General features: G+C 41.4%; 1 protein-coding gene across 2 annotated transcripts in view; it reads right to left on the reverse strand.

Annotated features, from left to right (window-relative positions):
• DAB1 (DAB adaptor protein 1) overlaps positions 1-20,056 on the reverse strand; it is a 209,753-nt gene that overhangs the window by 13,993 nt on the left and 175,704 nt on the right. Inside the window, exons 5-10 of one of the 2 annotated variants that reach the window (XM_058808615.1) lie at positions 18,820-18,951; positions 18,096-18,215; positions 17,435-17,473; positions 16,023-16,088; positions 11,562-11,621; positions 2,598-2,654 (exon numbers count right to left, since the gene is read on the reverse strand). In XM_058808615.1, coding sequence (XP_058664598.1) covers positions 2,598-2,654; positions 11,562-11,621; positions 16,023-16,088; positions 17,435-17,473; positions 18,096-18,215; positions 18,820-18,951 — 474 coding nt within the window. The remainder of the gene's footprint in view (positions 1-2,597; positions 2,655-11,561; positions 11,622-16,022; positions 16,089-17,434; positions 17,474-18,095; positions 18,216-18,819; positions 18,952-20,056) is intronic. The other variant, XM_058808616.1, reaches the window with a different exon arrangement.

Raw genomic sequence — 20,056 nt, forward strand, 5'->3', positions numbered from 1 at the left:
GTGAAGTCCCACACGGAGGAAGCACACAGGCTCAAGCTGTGGGATTTTAATATTGCTAATGGACCCAAGCAGCCAACAACTCACTGTAAAACAACTCTGTAGGGAATTCTCCAAAGTGAAAAAAAAATGAATAAAACATGAAACAACTATTCAGAACAGGACTGGATGCATTACTGCTGTGTCTTTAACATCAGTGAGCTCCAAGCATGATTTATGGCCAGTCCTTTTCCCTGGCTCCTCTTCCAAACCCTCACTTCAAGGTCTTACAGCATGGCAGCAGCACTGGAGTGCCAGCAGGATACAAAGGGAAGGGCTTTTGAAGTGCTGCCTGATTTCCCCTTGCCCATGGGACAGGTGTGACCTGGATAAGTGGACTTGAAGGAGGATGCACAATGGGGTTATTGCGAGTTTGTGGCTGTACATTTAATTCTTGTTAGAAATATTTCCTTGGGATGCCCTTCACTGGGAGCTCAAAACAGGTCACCCATGCAGGCCTGGCTAACTGGACCAGAAGAGAAAACACACTTTATTATAAGAAGCAACTTGAGTGGCTGCATAATCAAAGCTCCTTCACGTGTTCTAGAGCAACTTCACTGCCTCCCACCCACCTGCGAGTTCAGCTGGAGTTCAGGGATGTTAAAGAACAGATCCCTCAGAGCTCTGCAGGAAACCTAAACCCCATCCACCACCCTTATCAGGGTGGAAAACTTTGGTGAGAACCCAGAACTCTTTCTTCTCACTACCTTTCTCACTGGTTTTCCCAGTATCACACCCACAAGATGTGGGAAGGCACAATGCTCATTATGAACAAGATTTAATGCAAATCTTAGTTTAGCTCGTTGAATCTCCTTCCCATCTTAGGCACATAAACCTTGGATCCTCCTGTCACACACGCAGGTTTGACATTCAGCTGAGTCTTGTCCTGCTAAAGCAGCCCCTGAATGCTTTGGACAGTACCCAGACTGGCAGGTCAGGCTTTACAGCCTTCCAAGAGATCAAGATAACCCCAAAAATTTTTCCTGCCTTTAACCTTCCATTAAAAATTATCCCTTAAGGAGTAAGACTACACATACCAATAGTTTATACTTTTTTTTTTCAATCCACTCTCTGCTTTCACACACAAAAGCAACACCACAATCAGTTAGAACTGGAATTTGTCTGAGCAGCTCTGTTGATTCTCAGCTTCATGTCATGAATTATCTCACATACTCTCACATTATGTTTTATATTAAAATAATCACATTGCTTTAGTGCTATGACAATGCATTTTCTTCTTATGGGCTTAGATATCCCTTTGAGTATCTGCATGGAAATGCAGAAGGGAAAAAGAGGATAAGGTACACCAATTTTAATGCTCTGTTCAATTCTAATGAAGGAAAATACTGCCAGGAGTAGCTTTAGAAAAAAAAACTTAAACAAGCAACACACCCAGCCTAAGTCCCTTCTGCAGTGTGCACAAACACATCAGGCAAGGGTTGTTAAAATGCCCAGGAAAGTGGGAATATGACAACAGCAGCGCTCATTTGGAAATCACTTCAAGCCTCCTGTAGGCACTCCTGACTCAAGAGGTGTCAGGTGACACTGAAACACTCCAAGAGCCACTTTCTCCTCACTCTCCAAACTGCTTGTTTAGCAGCACCCCAAACCTGCCCTTCTCCTGCCCCCCTTGGGAACTACTCACTGTTTGCTCCCAAGGAATATTTGTGTCCTTTCCATGAGCAGATGAGCAAGCCAGGGAGGATGGGGAAGGGCAGGGTACACTCAGCTGTGTGCAAAGCTATACATTTTTTTTTTTTTTTGTGGAAAAAATAGTACAGGTTTCACAGGAATAGTGGAAATTGATAGTCAGTATACTTTTGAACTCTGGATTATATGACATGCATCTGAAAGGTGGTAACTCAGATCCCAGTGCCTCCATACTCCTGGATAATGGGAATAGTAATACTTTTCAGAGCTCTTCAAGGTGATGGATCTTTGGATATTCTTCACAGATATAATTCTGTTAAAGCTCTGCAGACACATTTCTAAACAGGCAGCTGGAGAGAGTGATAGGAAAGTCAACAGCACTTTGTTATAATAAACCCTCACTCACAATATTCCCCAGGAAAAAGAAATACATTTACAGGGGAATTATTTTTTACAGAATATCAACATCATATACAAGAGGAGCTACAGAACCACATCAGAGAATGTAAACACAAATTCAGTGGGAACACAACACCTTCATTTACTGACTGGAGCTTTAAACAGCAACCCTTGGAGGTGCATTTTAAAGTCCCAAATGGTTCAGGAGTCTTTTTTCTCATTCTTCAGTTCTCAGCCTGAATAAATGAATGCATCATCCCTGACACAGAGCTGCCTTTATCTACTTGCAGCACATGAGATCCTGGACACCAAGCACTTATCTTTTATTTCTGTGATTTCACTGTCACTACAGAACTGATTTCACCCCTTATGCTTCATTAAGATTATTCACATCTGATATTAGCTACGTTCCAGTGAAGTTAATCCCAAGCTGAACATTTTCCAATTGCATTACTCCTATAGATGATTTCAGCTATATTTCCTTAAAATATTTTTTAGCGTCACAACCTTACCTGAGTGACTGAGACAAGATTTTCATCAATGTCCAGCAATAAGTTTCCATTCTCCAGCTGTAAAGCATGATTTATGAAATGAGATGAATGATTTATGAAAATGACATGAATTTCTGAGCATGAAAATGATAACCTCCATAATTATTGACTTCAGCATTGAAATGAAAACCCTTTCCATCTTGCTGTGAGCACAGATCTGAAATCAGGCAGTCAAAACAGTGAGTCTGAATGCTGCTGGGATGTGGGGCAAACATACATTTCTGCTAAATCTCATCTTCTGGTGAATAAAGCAATTTACCACTTGTGACACACCTATTTATTTTCCTAAATATTTATTAATTCAGCAGTAAGCATACCCAGTGAGCTCTGATCCTGCTTACATTAATGGAACTTTTCCCTGGCTTGGTGAAAGAAGGGATTTAACATCCTCAGAGAAAAAAAAGAATTATTGAGTTTTGGAAGACAAAAGCTCTAAAACCAAGTATCTACAGAAAAAACCACACATTTCTCTAACTAGGGAAACTATAACATCAATGTAAACATAATTAGGGTAATTATTTTCTCTTCATAGCAATTTTGAAATTTCCATGAGTCAACTCATGTTGTATTGAAATCTATAGTTTGTATGTAAATATATGTGGGAATATACTGCCCTCACATCTGTACATATCTGTATCCATCCACACACTTAGCAGATATTATCACTTCAGAAGGTTAAATTTCAGGTAACATTTATTGTAGTGCTGGAGACTTCATTTCTGCAGACACAAACAACAGCAGGCTGTGAAAATCAAGTCTAAGATGACTGAGAAGCTCCATACAAGCCAGTAATTCCATGTCACTTAAAAATCTCACAAACAGCCTAGAATGCTTCTTCCCCCCTCATCTCATCACAGAGCTGAAGAAGAGAGAAAATAAAAGAGTGGGAAAAGGCAAAGCCAAAGTAACAATATCACTGTGCACAATCAGGAGCAGATACAGCCCTGCACCTTCCTGCAGCTGACCCTGTGTCCCCCCAGCTCCAGGAGAGGAAAGTGTGAGCAAAGCTGTGTCCATTCACTCAAAGAACTCCAGAGACTTTGAGAACACTCCTTAAATGACAGCAGAATGCTTTTTTCAGAGTTTTGGCCAGCAGTTCATCACTTTGTGCTCTGACTGCTGCCCTGTCTGCCCCCCCCCACCCTCCAGCACCAGAAGCCTGGAGAGATGCTGCAGCTCCAGGTCTTTCTCCAGGTGAGGATTCCTGCACAGAGTGGTGCAAAAGCTTGCTTTAATTCTCTCAAAAGGCTCCCAAAGGGGTTGGATGTGAAACCCCCTCCATCTCAGCCAGCAGGAGCTCACCAGCCCCTCATGAGCAGGATGGGGCGGAGGAGGGGCAATTAATCCTTGCAGCACAGTGACATTAATCCTGTCATGAAAGCTCCATCTTCCTAGACAGGCAGGTGAGATATCCTGTAAATCTTTCCAACACAAAATATGTAAATCTGGTCTTTAAAGCAAGCAGCACCACAGCAAGCCAGGAGCAGTTTGAAACCACTCCAAGCCTATAGCAGAATTCCTCGTGACACTTTTTACTATTCACTAAAAAATAACTTATTGTCCAGGAGCTGGAGAAAACTACAAAGTGCACAAGCAATGGTAATCACAGAATATCCTGAGCAGGAAGGCACCCATAAGGATAAGAGACAAGTGAGCTGCAGCTTTCATAAAACACATAAAACTGATCCACTCCAGTACTCCCTCTGATCACCAAGTCCTCTGAAAAACATCTTTTTAAGCAATGCAGAAGCTCAGAATTTAAAAGGGAAATCTAAAACAGGGCTCTTGTGCTCCCATGAGTGTGAAGCACCTTCTTCTTTCAGTCCCATACACATATCAAGACAGAATACCCAACTTCTGCTACTCAGTCTGTTTTTCACCAGCAGCAAAGGATCCACACTGACATATGGCACGAGAAAACCTGCTTAATACTGCTGTACTTTTGCACACAAGATGATAAAATAGCATCTCACAAAACGTGGCTTTGTATTCTCAGAGAATGGAGCAAAGATGGTGCTTAAAACCACGAAAAAACCCCTTGGTAATTAACTTGTACTCTGCTACACAGCTCAACAAGAAAAAAGAGTATGAAGGATACTAAATATAGCAAATAAGCAGCAATTAGTAATTAACCTTTGAGCTGGGTATTAGCTATTCAACTCCTTTAAGGCAGCAGAGGGGTTTACATTTGGTTTCTTGCACTCAGGGTGAATGCTACACCACACAGCCCAGCAGACCAAAGAGGAATCACCCAACCACAGCCTCTCTGCATCTCCAATTCCCTTTTCCTGACATGGATTTTACATGGAAGTCTAATGACAAGTCAAATGGTTGGTCAAGCTAAAGATTTTCTATCTTATTTCAGTTCAACATGCAAAGATTTGGCTATGACAAATAACTTTTCTGATGGTTCAAATGGTTATTGCAGCTCAGCAGAGCCCCAGTTGTTTGCACCTTACACCACAACTCTTGATATTGCTACAAGCTCCAGGAGCTGCAAGTAGCTTGCTAATTAACCACAATTCATTCTAAAAAAACCAATTAGAACCACAGTGAAGGAGCATGTCAGCATCAGGACTAAACCCATCATCAGTCAAGCCGCGTCTGGTAGGTTGAGACATCCCAAAAACATCCCACAGACATTGTTTTCCTGTAAAACTACTGCTGAATTAATGAAGTGGCATGGGAACTCAACAAAGAATTGCTCAATTACTTCCCAATTAAAAAGAATACACAGAAGAATGTGTATCAAGAAAAAATTGTCAATGTTTTTGCAATCTCCAGCTTCCTGCAGATCCCAAAGATCCTCAAATGCCATGAACTTTCCCAGTTACAGACTGCTGTCACCATCCCAGATTCACGGAGGTACAGCTGAGCACAACCCTTTCATTTCAAGGCTGCTGTCAACATTTCATTGTGGGATCAAGAATGGTTTGGGGTGGAAGTGACCTTGCAGCTCATCCAGTTCCACCCCTGCCATGAGCAGGGACATTTTTCCACCAGATCAGGCTGCTCAGAGCCCCACCCAACACTTCCAGTGATGGAGGCAATTCCCAACCAGCGCAGGTCATGTCAGCAACATGAGCTGCCATAAAACCACTGATGGATTTTTACCCAAAATCCTGGCATTTTGGGAATCTGACACTGCACAGGGTAAAACCCCAGTACTCAGAATCCCACAGGATGTGGGAATTCTCCTGTTTAAAGTTCCTCTTTTCTGTTTGACAGGGTAACTCTGAGTTAGTGATCACAACCATTCTCCTTCAGGGAATTCTCCTGAAGCTACAAACCCAAGCCCTGGGTGTGATGTACCCAATTACAGGGCAGCCTTGAGCTTCACTGCATTCCCAACTGTCCAGGTGCCTTTGTTTGGTGACTGGGAAGGTCTGGATGTGCTGGTTAAACATCCTGTTAGTCAATCCTGCACTGCTGAAGAATTGGGACTGTGGGATATAATTGACATCCCAGATTACTGAGGCATGTTGAGGGAATTGAATTGCTCCACTGTTGCTCGATAGCTTCCCTTAAATTAAGGAACTCTTCATATGATCAAAACAGACGCTTACTCATCTGTTTATTTTCTCTTCATTTGCAGGGAACTTAATTCTGAATTCCCTGTGTATTTGGGGTATTTACTCTTATAGGAAATGGTATTTAAAATGCTTCAATTACCACTTTTCTCTGACAGACTCTAATAAATCAAGAGACCACCAGAGTGACTCGAGCTTGGAGCCAGGCCCACACTGCTCCCAGGCTACACATTCCCAAGATAATGGAATTCCCAAGCACAGAGGGTGCTGGTGAACACATGAAAGAACTTCATCACTTCAGGTTGACGATGCTATAAACTGGGAAGATTAGGGAGGAGGACCTGGCTTCTGCTTCCTCTGCCATTGAAGTTTTTATTAAGGAATTAACAAGAAAATATCCCAGAAAAGATAGCTGAAGAAAAAAAAAAAACCAAAAACTGGTTGGATGGGGCTTGGAGCAACTTGTTCTAGTGAAAGCACTCCTGCTGAAACAGATCTTTAAGGTCACTTCCAATCCAAGTCTTTTTATGATTTTCATTCTGTGATTCTGCCTAAAAAACAAAGGCCCACCAAATCATCAATCCAGGCCACAAGACATTGTCCCAACAAACTAATACATTTCCCAGTTTTTGCAACAAGTAGCTGTACCTGCTAAAAATGCATGTCCCACACTGTACTATTAAGCCTCATCCACGGGGTTTAACTGGGCGTGACTAAGTCAGGACATTGGAACACAGGTGTCTCTTTCAGCAAATGTAAATAAAACTGGACAGTTTTCCCAGCACAGATGGCCAGAGACCAGGACTGTACACTCCCTCTCTCCTCATGTCTGAGAATTTGATTCTGGAAGCCTGACTGTGGAGGCTGAAGTCAACATCAGCAGCCTGCAAGCTGTTTCTGCAAAGCCACTGTGAGAGCATTGGGGGGCAGGATGGTTGGGATGGACAGAGAGAAGAGATCTCTGAAGCCAGGTCTGAACTTGGGGTTTATTGCAAAGGGCCTGGGTGCAGGGCCCTGCTGGGATTTGGGGTTTATTGCACAGGGCCTGGGTGCAGGGCCCTGCTGGGATTTGGGGTTTATTGCACAGGGCCTGGGTGCAGGGCCCTGCTGGGATTTGGGGTTTATTGCAAAGGGCCAAGTGCAGGGCCCTGCTGGGATTTGGGGTTTATTGCACAGGGCCTGGGTGCAGGGCCCTGCTGGGAGCTGCAGCCACAGCTCAGAGCAGGCCCAAGAGAAGAGAGGGTGAGAGGGTGAGAGCGTAAGAACATAAGGGAGTAAAAAAGGTAAGAGAGTAAAAAGGGTAAGAGAGTAAAAATGTAAGAGCATAAAGGGGTAAGAGAGCAAAAGGGTAAGAGAGCAAAAGCATAAAAGAGCAAAAGTGTAAGAGAATGAGGTTCCTGTTACAATACAATAAATCTTCTGTGTTGAATATCCTAATTCTCACTAACCCATCTAGTACAATATACAAATCCTATAGCATTTACATACAGCCTATAAGAATCATTACATTACCACACTGTGTTACATTTTAAACCCTTAAAATTCCTCTTTGGACCCCTTCTGCCAAGATGTAGGGTCTGCTCTGACCCTTGGGCCTGTCTGCAAGCAGAGGGTGTTGTTCCATCAAAAGGGGTGGATCACCTTCAGCTGGCCATGCCATTGTTTTCCAGTTGTTCAGTAACTAGGATATCTCAGAGCTTGCTTTCATTTCAATCTCGCTTATAGTTTCTATATTCTCAAAATCTTTTGCCAGGCAATCATATTTATGAGGCTTTCCTGTTTCATCTTCCCCAACAAACCACATCGGGGAGAAGCCAGCTGTGGGAATAGCACTGCAATCCCAGCCAGAATCAAAGCTGAGCTTTCCCAAACACACCAGAAAGGTCTTGTGGCTTCTAAACCCGAGCGTGCTCAGGTCCAGCTTCATCTGCTCCTCCCACACCATGTCCTAAAACATGGAATTCCTCCCTTGTGTTCCAGCCTGGTCTGATATTCCCCACACATCTGGCACCAGCCCAATGCCTGCCTGCACTGTGAGGCAGCACCTCTGATGCCTTGGATCTTTACACAGCAGTGAGATGAGCTGTTTGAAAGCCTTCATGAAATTGTTAAGCAGAGAGTTTAGACACTTTGATGGGGAGAGAAGGTTTTATTGTGACGTGACTGACAGTCTCTGTGAAGGGTATTTTACAGGCTGACTCTTATTACTAAAAACACCGTGACAGGTAGAACTTGATGTGGATGTTTAATGGGGAGACGAAGGGAAATTATGACAATAAGAGATCATTAAACATTTTCCTTTTTTTAGAACAGGTAATTTCACACACAGAACTAGAATTTTTAAGTGGAGCATGCACCACTTAACAGAAGAATTTAGGGTAAGCCTGCTTTCTTTGTCTTGATGTCTACTCTCAGTGAATGGGGAATGGGAGAATTGGGCCAAGGACAGAGCAGAGAGAAAATAAGAATGAATTCAAGAAATGTGAGTTAATACAGAGGAAGAGAGAGGTACTGGGAGGGAACTGAATTCCAGGGAAAGTGTGTGTCTGGAGCTCAGCTGAAGAAAACCATGGGAGAGCAGTATTTGCTGGGAAGGGATGCAGCAGAGAGGTGGGGAAACACCAGAATTACATTGAGTAAGCAAATTTTTCCATCCCAATGTCAGAGCAGTGACTTGGCAAGCAGCCACTGCTGATAATTGAGTTCAGTGGGTCCGTTCCAATGCTGGGATGAGGCTCATTCCTTTCTGCCTCATTTGCTCCGTATTTACATTATTTGATATCAGAGATCATGAGGAGCCAGGCCATAAAGCACTCTGACACCCGCTGACAAACGGCCTCACACAATGGCACAGCATTGTTAAACACATGAATACACAATTTTGAACTCTCCCTGGCAGCACCAGGGAGATGCTTCACACCTGCCTCAGTGGGATCCCCTATCCATGGAGAAATATTTGCCCAAATGGTTCTGGTGCCTTAGGAAGCTGTATCTTACAGAAAATCAGTGTGAATTACACTGCCCAGTTCCAAAGCAGCCTCTGAAATGGGGATTCTGCCCTCAAGCCTCCACACTGTGGTGGATTTCACCCCACCTAAACCTAATGTTTAGAAGCCATCATGTCAGCAGTTCATGTAAAATTCATCTTCAGCCATAAAAGAACCACCAAATGTGCAGTTGTACATTTGTTTCCACCTGAGAGATGGGAGGAATTTTACAGATTTAGAGAATCACTGAATGGTTTGGGTTGGAAGGGGCCTTAGAGATCATTTTATTCCAATCCCCTGCCATAGGCAGGGAATTCTCCCACTGGAGCAGGTTGTTCCAAGGCCAATCCAACCTGAGAAGTGACCAATTCTCTCCACTGAGACAAGGCTGGAGGACACCTGGATGACTTCAATATCCCTCACTTTTCTGTTCAGAGACTAAACCTGCCTGGGAACACACCAGAGGAAAACAATCCCAAGATGGAAACTCCATCTCTCTCCAGATCCTGTGGGCAATTCAGCCTGAATTCAACGAAAACTTGCTGCATTGTTATTGAGAGCTGAATGTATTGTCAGCACAGAGAATTCATGGTGCCTGAAACCTATCAGGAGCCACAAAAAAGTTCCTCATTTCATTCATCCATTATGAAATTACCGAAAGCAAGACCTCCTAATAAAGGAAGTGTCCTTACACGTTTAAAGCAGGTACACGAGCTTGATTATTTGCCCTCAGATTGAATTTTAGAGGTTTATATAATAATGACAGCTATAAATTGAAAACAAAATTATGGCAAGTGTCTCAATGACAGAGAGTCTCACGTGTGGAAGGGTAAGCAATAAATCAGATGGGCAGTGGAATATTAAATTGCTAATTTTAAGAGCTATTGCTCTTTTTTTTTCTTTTAATACATACTAATATAAAAAGGTGAAACAGGATCTCAGCTATCTCTCTCTTCCACTTCTCCTTTTCTTCATTAATTAATGTACAGAAGTTGATTAGAGAAAAAGCTTTAATCCCTTTAAATTTAACCATGAACTAGCAAAAAAAAAAAAAAAAAAAAAAAAAAAAGGTGCAACCAGCTTCATGGAGATGGCAGATTAAATGAATTTGATGATTACAGAGTAGGTTCCATGAGTCCTATATCTCATATCTGCTATTTACAGGATAGAGTAGTTCCAGAGTGTCTGCAGACATGATTGCAAGCACTGCACACCCAGCCACGCTGCAACAACCTAAATTACACACTGTACCCTGAGTGAAATTGAAGCATCACTGAAGGGATAATAAGAGAGTCACAGAAAAAGCGCAGCAGAAAAATTGTACCACTGAACTATATGAAAAACTACACGAGAAGTAAGTGAAAAATCAACTGCTACTCCATGCCCACAAATCCCTCAATCAGTGATGCAATGTGAGTTATTGCACCAGATTTCTGCAGGCAACATGAAGATGCCTCCTTGTTCTTACTGGCTCATGGTGAAATATTTCTGGCAGGGTTGGTTTGTTTGGTTGTGCAAAGCCCAGAAGTGTCACAGTCCAGGTCCCCATCCAGCTCCTTTACAGCATTTTTCTCTTTTTATTCCACATCTTGGTTACTGTGCAAGTCACCACATCCTGGTGCAAAAAAATCTCCTTCTCTTAAACACAGGCATCTTCCCCATGTTTCTCCCACTACAATTCTGAAATTCTGAAATTCTTTTTCTTGTTTTTTTCCCATTCTCACACAGTTCCTCAGAAATACTACTTTTTTGTGTAACCAAAGCAATCCAGAAATTTCTTGAGGCATTTATATCACAACTTCATATAGAACAGCATAACCCACCCTTCAGCAAACACACACCTTGTTCTAAGGCATCTGTCACTTCTCTCAAACACTTGTTACCATTCTTTGCATATTTTGGGAATAAATGCTGCACTGTTTCAAAATGCCAACACACAGAATGGGAATGGTGTTTTTTTGGCTACAACAGCATTTTATGCCCATTTTTAAAATCTTTACCTGCCCAAGCAAGGTACAGGACAGAAAAAATTGAGCTGAATTAAGCTTAGTTTCTTGTATACTTAGAGTACTACAGAAACAATACACATTTGGGTACCAGAGGAACCCTTCAAAACCAGGCAGCACCTCAGGCATTAACAGGCAGAAGGCTTGCTGTCAACTCCTAACCACAAATAACACATTCACAAATGGTGACTTGCCTAAAAATGAGTTAGAAAAGACAGAAAGGAGATTCAAGCAATGAATGAGATGGATTTAAGTAGCATCACAGTCCCCACCAGCCCATAACACATCACTGACAAAAGTCACAACATGAAGAAATGTATTAAATGTTACAGACAACAATAAAAGCCACAGAAGCTAAAAATTTCACTTCCTTTACTGTATATAAATAGGGGAGATACTTACACTTACAGGTTGACTTTTTGGCACATCATAAACACCTTCCTTCTTTTGGCTGGTAGGAACCTGTAACAGCAAAGGAAAACTGAGGTCACTACAAAAGCAGCTTGGATGAAAAACTGAAAACAGCAACTGCTATTTATGCGCAGGGTGTACCTAAATGAGTAGTTTATTTAATACTAATTTTTAGTATTAATGAAATCGAGGATGGTTCCCTTCTTATCCAAGTAGGACCATTAATGGAGAAAATACTGAAGAAATAAAACACCTATCTGAATTTTCTACAGCCCAGCAGTGTTCAGAAAGGAGATTTCCATTCTCAGATAATTCTGGTTGCATGAAGCCCAGGTGCACTTGGAACGCCTTCCTACTTAAATGGTTGTTTTTCTTTAACTTGGGGGTTAGAGATGGGCAATGGAAGTTATGGTCAGGTGAGTGCATCATCTCCCCAGAGACACAGAGCAGAGTTAACAAGGTGAGGGTAAGAGATGTTTTTACCTTGTGTCAGATTTCTCCCTCACAATTCATGTAATCTTTAAAAAGAGTCCTAATACTGCAGTGATGGGGCCTTGTGGCTGCTCTATGAAATATTTGGTTATAATGCTGCAATTTTCCTAAGGAATCAAGGCCTCTTGAGGCCTGACACAGGAGAGATGGGCAGGGACAATGCACTTAAAACTCTGTGTGAGCCTTTATTGAGCCAGCAGTCATGATTTATACCCAGGGGATTCATAACCTGCTCATGGAGACTCAGCTGCTCTGTAGTACTGGGCTGTGCTCACCCAAGGACCACTTGTTTGCATATTTATAATTTCTATAATTTGTGATTATATTTCCTTTCCTCCCTGGAAGCACTGAGTGTCCACTGAAAATGGCAAAAGCAAAAAGAACAGTAACCTGTTCTCATCAGTGGTGCTTTTCCACCAAACAAGGCACTCAGAGTACAAAAGTTACATTTCAGACAACAAGGAAACCTCACAGGTCAATGAGATGATATTGAAAATATGATAAAATTACGACCTTTTTGTTTTACAATACAATAAGTATCTTAAGGTTCTGATACTATTCTCAGACTGGTGAAATGTTACTTATTCATTGAGATATGCTATCATTTATTATTCTGTATAAAACATCTCTGTACTGTTGCACAGCATTCACAAGAAACTGTGTTCTTAACTCGGTGCACATTGAAGAGTTTGTCAGGAACCTTTAAAGAAACTGAATGAACTTTGTGGAAGATCTCCTCTATTCCTAACCTTGGCTTTCTCTGGCCACTTCCACCAAAGCCAGTACCACATCAGATATGTGGAACTGGTGAAAATTCAGTGCCATGGCAGTAAGAGTCTGGAAAGAGAGAGAGCTGGAGGTGACAGTGTGAGAGCAGGAAGCAGGAATGGTTGATTTAGGAAGTCACTGGAAAGCTGGATCTTCACAAAAGGAGGAGAAATATGGAAAGACAAACTGTTTCTGAACTTTCATTGGTGTGCATTTTTTTCTGTTTTCTCCAAAATCTTTCCCTTTCAGCCATTCTCCTCTTCCTCCTTCCAACCCTTCTGTGAAGTCATCCCAATCTGGACCTAATCCAGAGCTGTGGATTGAGCATTTCCCTGCACCATCAACCCTTCTTTTTCTACTCCAATTTATCCTCAGAGAAGAGCTCCTTGCATCTCACATGAAGACAGAGGAACTTTCCTGAAAGCCATTTCTCCCTCCCAGCTCAGTGCTGCCTGACCTGCTGTCTTTTCTTGCTGTTCACCACCACATTTGTTTGCATCTCTGCCTGCTCTGGGGGCTGCAAGGAATTTGCTGTTTTTCCATTGATTAGCAGCACCAATAAGAGGTACCAGCTCTATTTCTGCTGTCAGCTCTGTCTCTGTGACAAGCTGTGAACCATCTGGATGTCTTTGCATCATGCAGCAATAAAAGCACCACAGTCCTAAACCCTCAATCTCAGATTGTCAACTCCTCATGGAGCAGAACTTTCCTCTCCACAGAGACCAGAGCTGCCACACAAACACCAAACCACCTCCCAAAATCCCATTTCTACCTCTCCAGAACACCAGACAGCAGAGGAGCTGCTATTAAGCAATCTGAGGGTTGGTATGTGCTCAGTGATTGAGTCCTTGCCTAACAAATTATAGCAACTTACATAGATAATATTAGAAGAGCAGACACAGACACTCTTTGGGGTAATGTATCAAAGAAAGGTGACAGACAGAGAAAGAATGCTTAAAAAGAAAGTTGTGACCTCTATTATGCTAAAAAGAAATAGAAATTGTCACTTTCTGCACGTATCTTTCATCTGCAATTCCCCACGGGCTGGGAATCTCTGACACCAAGGGAGAAATGAATTTGTTGCATGCCAGCAAATGAAAAGCCAGAGCAGCACCAGCAGAAATGTTTGGTGAGGCTGAAGCAAGGCTGTGTGAGGTTATTGAGCAGATGTATGTGTAACAATGTCTGTTATGAGGAAGGCTTCACAGTAAATAATAGAAGCTGCCACAAATATGCATCAGATTTAAAAGAAAGAAAAAAACAACAACAAAAACCCAACTAATCAACCAAAAGCACAAAAAATATAAAAGAGGATCTTTCTCAATTTTGTTTTTAACAGTAGCCTGATGGTTATGAGCTGACCAAGATCTTGTAAGAGAAACGATTTTGTCAGGATCTGAGTGTAAAACCTGAGGTGTGGAGACCCATATTTGTGGAAGCCAAGAGCTCAGGCAGCCCGTGGGAGCTGGGAAGCTCATGGCTATGGGCCAGTCTGCAGCTGGGACACCTCAGCATCCATCAGTTACAGAGAGACCAAAAAATGACTCCCAACTCCCCAGTTCAGCATTTGCTGTACGCAAGTAGTAAACAGAGAGGACAATGCTAGACTGTGAAGATCCAGAGTATGGCACATTAATCACAGGTGTTTTCTGTGACTACTGTGGGAGGAAACACTTCATCACATCCAGATGCTGTCAAATGAAGCCTTGAGCAATTTTCTGGTGACTTGGAGGACAGTAACAGCAGTACCCTGAGATGAGACCAGGTCTCACTACCTGCTTTTCACCTTCTATTTCCATTTTATGGAAAAGAAACTGCCCAAGGAGTCCTGCAGCTCTCTGGGCTACTCCTCAAAACACAGTTCCAACTTCTTCCCTACCCACCAGTGATTGCTGGAAGATCTACGAACACTGGGAGCAACAGCCCCATTTTGCCTCCTTCCACCTTCTAATTCTTTGAAGTGTCACTAAAAGCTCCACACTTTGATGAACAACAATCACCGTTTTTTCCCCTCAAATCTAGTTCTCATGGGATTTTTGTTTCTAGCACAAACCTGACAACTAGACTAGCAATTTTTTAACATTTGCTGAGAACAACCAAACTTTCAACACTGAAAATGTTCAGCCTTAGGCAGACTCTCACCTTGAGTGAGAGCTTTGCATGTCTTGGTGTGGAGATGCAAAAAGCTGCATTTTTGAGTGTGCATGGTGCCAGGGGAGCAGCAGGGAGAAATTAAATGAATCTCATATTAATGACCTTCTGATGGCATCTATAAGATGTTGTTTTCTAACGTTTAACTTGCATTTCTCTTTCCCAATCAGCTTTTTATTTTAGCCTACAGCCTAAAATAAAGCACAAGCCTTTTATTTTTTCTATTATCTTCCTACATTTTCTCATTACTTGATGCTTTTCCTTTTTGTTCTATCCTTGCTCCTGCCTACCTCACAATCTTTTCCTATAAGCAGATCAACCTCTAGTCCAGCTGGATGAAATGCTTAATCACTGCTTGAAACTCCTTCCCCTGCACACTGAACAATTTCCTCCATCACAATTTTCTCACAGCACACAAAGATCTCTGTCTATCCTCAGATTTGCCTCTAGTATGTGATACAAAATGAATTACATTATATTTTAATAAACCTCGTACCGATCCCTTGAGGATAAATTGAACGACAAAAGATTATTTTATATTGCTTTCAATGCAGCTTTTTGTCAGTGTGAAGAATGTGAGCTTGGGCTTTAACATAACATATGCACTCTGAAAATAGTTTCCCTGGTCTGGGGGGATATCCCTTGAGAGCTCTGAGGTTTTGCTCAGTTTTTTCCTTGGTTAGACAAGAGAAACAAGAGCAGAACCACTGAAATTTCTAGGAATTGCTTGGACGGCCTGCCAACAAAACATCTTCAGCATGTTTCTCAGAATAGGTGTAAAAAATTTCAAAAAAATTAACAGAAAAAAAAAGAGAAAATCTCCATTTATCACCTCATATGGTGTACTCAAAAGTTTGTGAGTCGACAAACTTAATATCAATTCGCAGAAGCCGATATGACAAACAACAGAAAAACCACATTGTGACTGGGCAGATAATGTCACCAGAATGAAATGCCAAGACAGTTTTGGTGATGGATGAGAACTACGAGCTATGAGCTATGTATGAGATGCACTTTCAGCGAGGGGAGAGGTTTTTATACCTGATAAATGTTTTCCTCCGTTTCAGGCTCACGGATGGGCTCGTGTCCAGCCTCAAACACAATGTACTATGGCAGCAGCGCCAGAGAGGGACAGTCAGAGATGAAACAGAAGGGAAAAAGGCCGTTTGGAATTCCACGTCAAAACAAAGGCACGCATTAAAGAAACAACTTCAAAGCACAGGCTGGCAGCAGGACAACTGGTTTGTTGGGAGGCACCAGGAAAGGTTGTTTCATATTTAATGAACAGGCCTAAATCTCCTCTTAATGATCATTAGAGCAACTCCCTAATTCTTCCTCGCCAGGGAGACTGCCTGTGGCCCAGTATTAATTTTCTGAAGGCAACGTGAATTTTGCCTCTTTTACATAATGGCAATTATTTCCACATATATTTATTGTCTATGAATAAAAGTGCTAAATCCAAGCTGGCAGAACGGGCTGGTGTGTGTGGAACAGGCCACGTGGCAAAAGGCTGGCACAACACTTTTTCATTTTCAGGTTCTTGCTTTATTGTGAAGAGTACAGAACAAAACTCCTGACATTATAATAGCTGAACAGTAATTTAGGGCATCCTGACTCTTATCATCTTCCTTGCTGCACCTTAGGCACTGTTCAATATTCACTAATGGTTGAATTGGATCCTTTCAGTGTGACTCCCACTGATATGCCTAAGTGGAAGAACACAGAATCCCCAGGAAAAAAAAAGTAAACTATCACATATTTTGTTTCAGCACAAAAACACGAGAATGAAATTACATCTTTTTCTCCTTCACACTCAGCAAGGTATTGGACATGAATATATTGACACATTTCTGATAATCATCTTTGCTCCCAGACATTTTTCTTGGATGGAGCAAGACTTAAATTTCAGATCTATTATTAAATCATTGCTCAAACACCAACAAGGGAGTGTGTTACAACATCAATGCTACTGTTGTTTTTTTTTCCCAAATATTCACCCTCTGAATTAAATTCTGGCTCCACAGAAAACAAAAACAAAATGTCAGCTTGTTACTATGAGGACAAGATGCCATCTTCCCTAATTAGCAGAGTAGCTCCCTTTTCAGTTAAGAGTTTGTATTAAAAAATAATGACAAATCTCATTTTGAAACTTAAAATCCGGATACACAAGCCACATTTAAAGTAGCATTTATGACATATTTAATCTAATATTTCTCCATGCATTATTTCATCTAATATACTCCAGCTGAAACATTCCATTCCATACAGACATATTGTGCTATTACTTACAGCTTCATCTCTAAATATGTTACTTTCTGTGGAGGCTTTAAAGGTTTCTCACAAGACCTCTCAATAAATTTCAAAACATCTTGTTCAAGATTTTGGCTGTGTTTGAAGATAACATGTATCTAGTCATTTCTGAAACTCCAAGGCCATACAGCTTCAGAAATTACCTGGTATACAGGATCTTCTACATCTTCTTCCAAAATTGTCTACAGCAAAGTAAGAGGACAGGCAGTAAAAGCAAAGAGCATAAACAGCAGAGATAAAAGAACTGTATTCAGAAATTAAAGGACAGCAAAGGAATAAGCAAAATGGGCAGGTAAGTTCATAGTTTTCTTTCTTTAGGATACAGATAAAGTCACATTATGGTACAAAGTAACTTTATTCAATTCCATCCGAGTTTAACAATCTGCACCTTGTTTGACTCGATTCAAACACGCACATTCAGAAGTATATTGAATCTCCCCTAAAGTATGAGACACTTAAATCCTGGCTCACAACACTTAAAACCTGACTTACAACACTTAAAACCTGGCTTACAACAGCCACCCTTCATTAAAGTTTTCCTCTGAATGAGAAGAAACACTGAGCAGGAAATGAGGGGATCATTTCCAGTTTCTAACCAGGCTCAGCACACCCCAGGCACAGCTTTCAGCTCAGTTTAATCCTAGGCTGGGCTCGGGATGGCTGCTGGGCTCACGCTGCTCCTTGGGAAGCCAGCACTGCTCAAACCCACTGCTGGCAGGAGTGCTGAGGATGCTCAGAGCCTCTCTGGGGGGGAAAACTCCAAACCCACATTTTGGTGGCAGTAGTCTAAGCTTATTGGTGTACCTGGTATACTGCCTGCTCACACTGTTTGTCCTTTTGTGCCTTTTTTTCCATTTCTTCCCTTTGTTTCAGTTCGTAGATGAGCTGAAACAGGTCCCGCAAGTCCAGGATTACAGGTTCAGCCTAAGGAAGCAAAAAGAGGGTGGAGAATTTCTCTAGGGGAAAATAAACACCTCTTATCCCATCCTGCTGATAGAGCACCTCCACAATGGAACTTAATAGAGAATTAATTTCTATCGCAGCACCCACGCCTGGGTTAATTCCCACTGAACTAACTATGCTTGAAAATTAATGATAATTATAGTTATGAATATAAAAAGCATTATGAATATAAAAGGCACATGGATGAATGTAAAGGCATATTTATTAGTGGTTTCTCACCCACTGAAATTACATTAGTAGACATTGTGTGTAGTAGACTACACACAATGTGGGTTTTCATGAGTATAGGAACATAAGCAAATTTATCTTCATCCAGTCTAGCTTAGCAAGAAAGGTAAACAATAATTAATTATAACAAAACACATAATAAAAAATTGGGAACAATGAAACACATTCCCTTTTGCCCAAGCTGGTTCCATTAATTTGCTATTTAAGATCCACACAGACACTTGTGACCAGTTTAGCACAATCATAAACAACCCAAGATCAGGCACTTGAACAGCTCCTCACAAATGGCTTTTCAGCTGAGTTACATGGCAGAAAATGACAGTGATTTGATACTTACTGCCTGGGCTGTTTTTATTGCCACAAATCTATGATTTCCCTCCTTTCCACACACGTATCCAAACGCTCTGTGGTCTGTGATATCCTTTGCAATGTAGGAAATTTCATGAACTGCGTGGTGATGCTGGAGTAGCTAAAAAAAAAACCAAACAAACAACAAGAGAGAATATCCATCAGAATGTTTGATTAAAAAGCAGCATTATTCTCCTTCACCACTTTATCTGGCTCCCAACACATTCTGATATGAAAACCAATTAATATCTGAACTCTTTAAGCCTCTTTTTTCCTCAAAATTTAATCAAATTTTACTTGCTTTAGTAGGTTGACTAAAACCTTCCACTGATGGTTTTTCTAGGTATCTTTAAGTGAAATATAATTAAATTTAAAAAATGTATTACCTAGCTACTACCCACACAGCATCCCAGGCACAGAATCAGTATTTCTTGGTACAGAAATAAGCAGGGGCTGCAGAAACCTGTAGCTTCACACAGGGTGACTCCCAGGCCAGGCAGATCTGCAGAGCTCCAGCTGAGATCTCCAATACCTCAAGGAATCAGTACCAGACCTGCTTATCTCCACAAAAATCAGCAACAGCCAGTGCAAGAGACTTCACTTCAAGCAGTAACGCAGCTCTAAATACTTATTTTCCTCAGAAAATGAATGTAAATGTAATTATTCAAGTGGAAATCAATGCTGAATGCAAAAGTCCACATTTTACTTAAAATCCCACTTTGGTGAATTGTAATAATAAAAAGACTTAATTTTAACTGTGTGAGCGAACTCTGTCCAGAGTCAGGACATGAATCTGAGGCTCTTAGAAGCATCTCTTGTAGTGCCACAATCTTTCTCACTTTGCACTAAACAGCATTTTATCATCAAAGTAATAGAGAAGTATTTCCACTTATAATAACGTCCTTGTAAAGCTTATCTAAAACAATCTATTAGTTTCAATTCCTACCTTCTGATATACTGACCTACTCTTGTATCATCTAGGGATAATGCTATTTCTGAGAGCAGGCAAAGCCTCACAGAGAATTCTTTGGAGGTCCAGATTCCTGCTGGCTTTGAGAAAAAGCACATCTTGAAAACCAGCATGGTATCCAGGCAATCTCTAAACAAGCAGTTATTTTTGGAATTTGAAAAGAGAAAGTTAAAGTTTCAAAAAGCAGAAGGAGGGCGGATGTCTGTGTGTGGCAGGGAAAAGGCTGAGGGTGCTCAGGGCAGGATCTGAAAGGAGA

The sequence above is a fragment of the Ammospiza caudacuta genome, chromosome 7, assembly GCF_027887145.1.
Source record: "Ammospiza caudacuta isolate bAmmCau1 chromosome 7, bAmmCau1.pri, whole genome shotgun sequence".
Classification (NCBI taxonomy): domain Eukaryota; kingdom Metazoa; phylum Chordata; class Aves; order Passeriformes; family Passerellidae; genus Ammospiza; species Ammospiza caudacuta.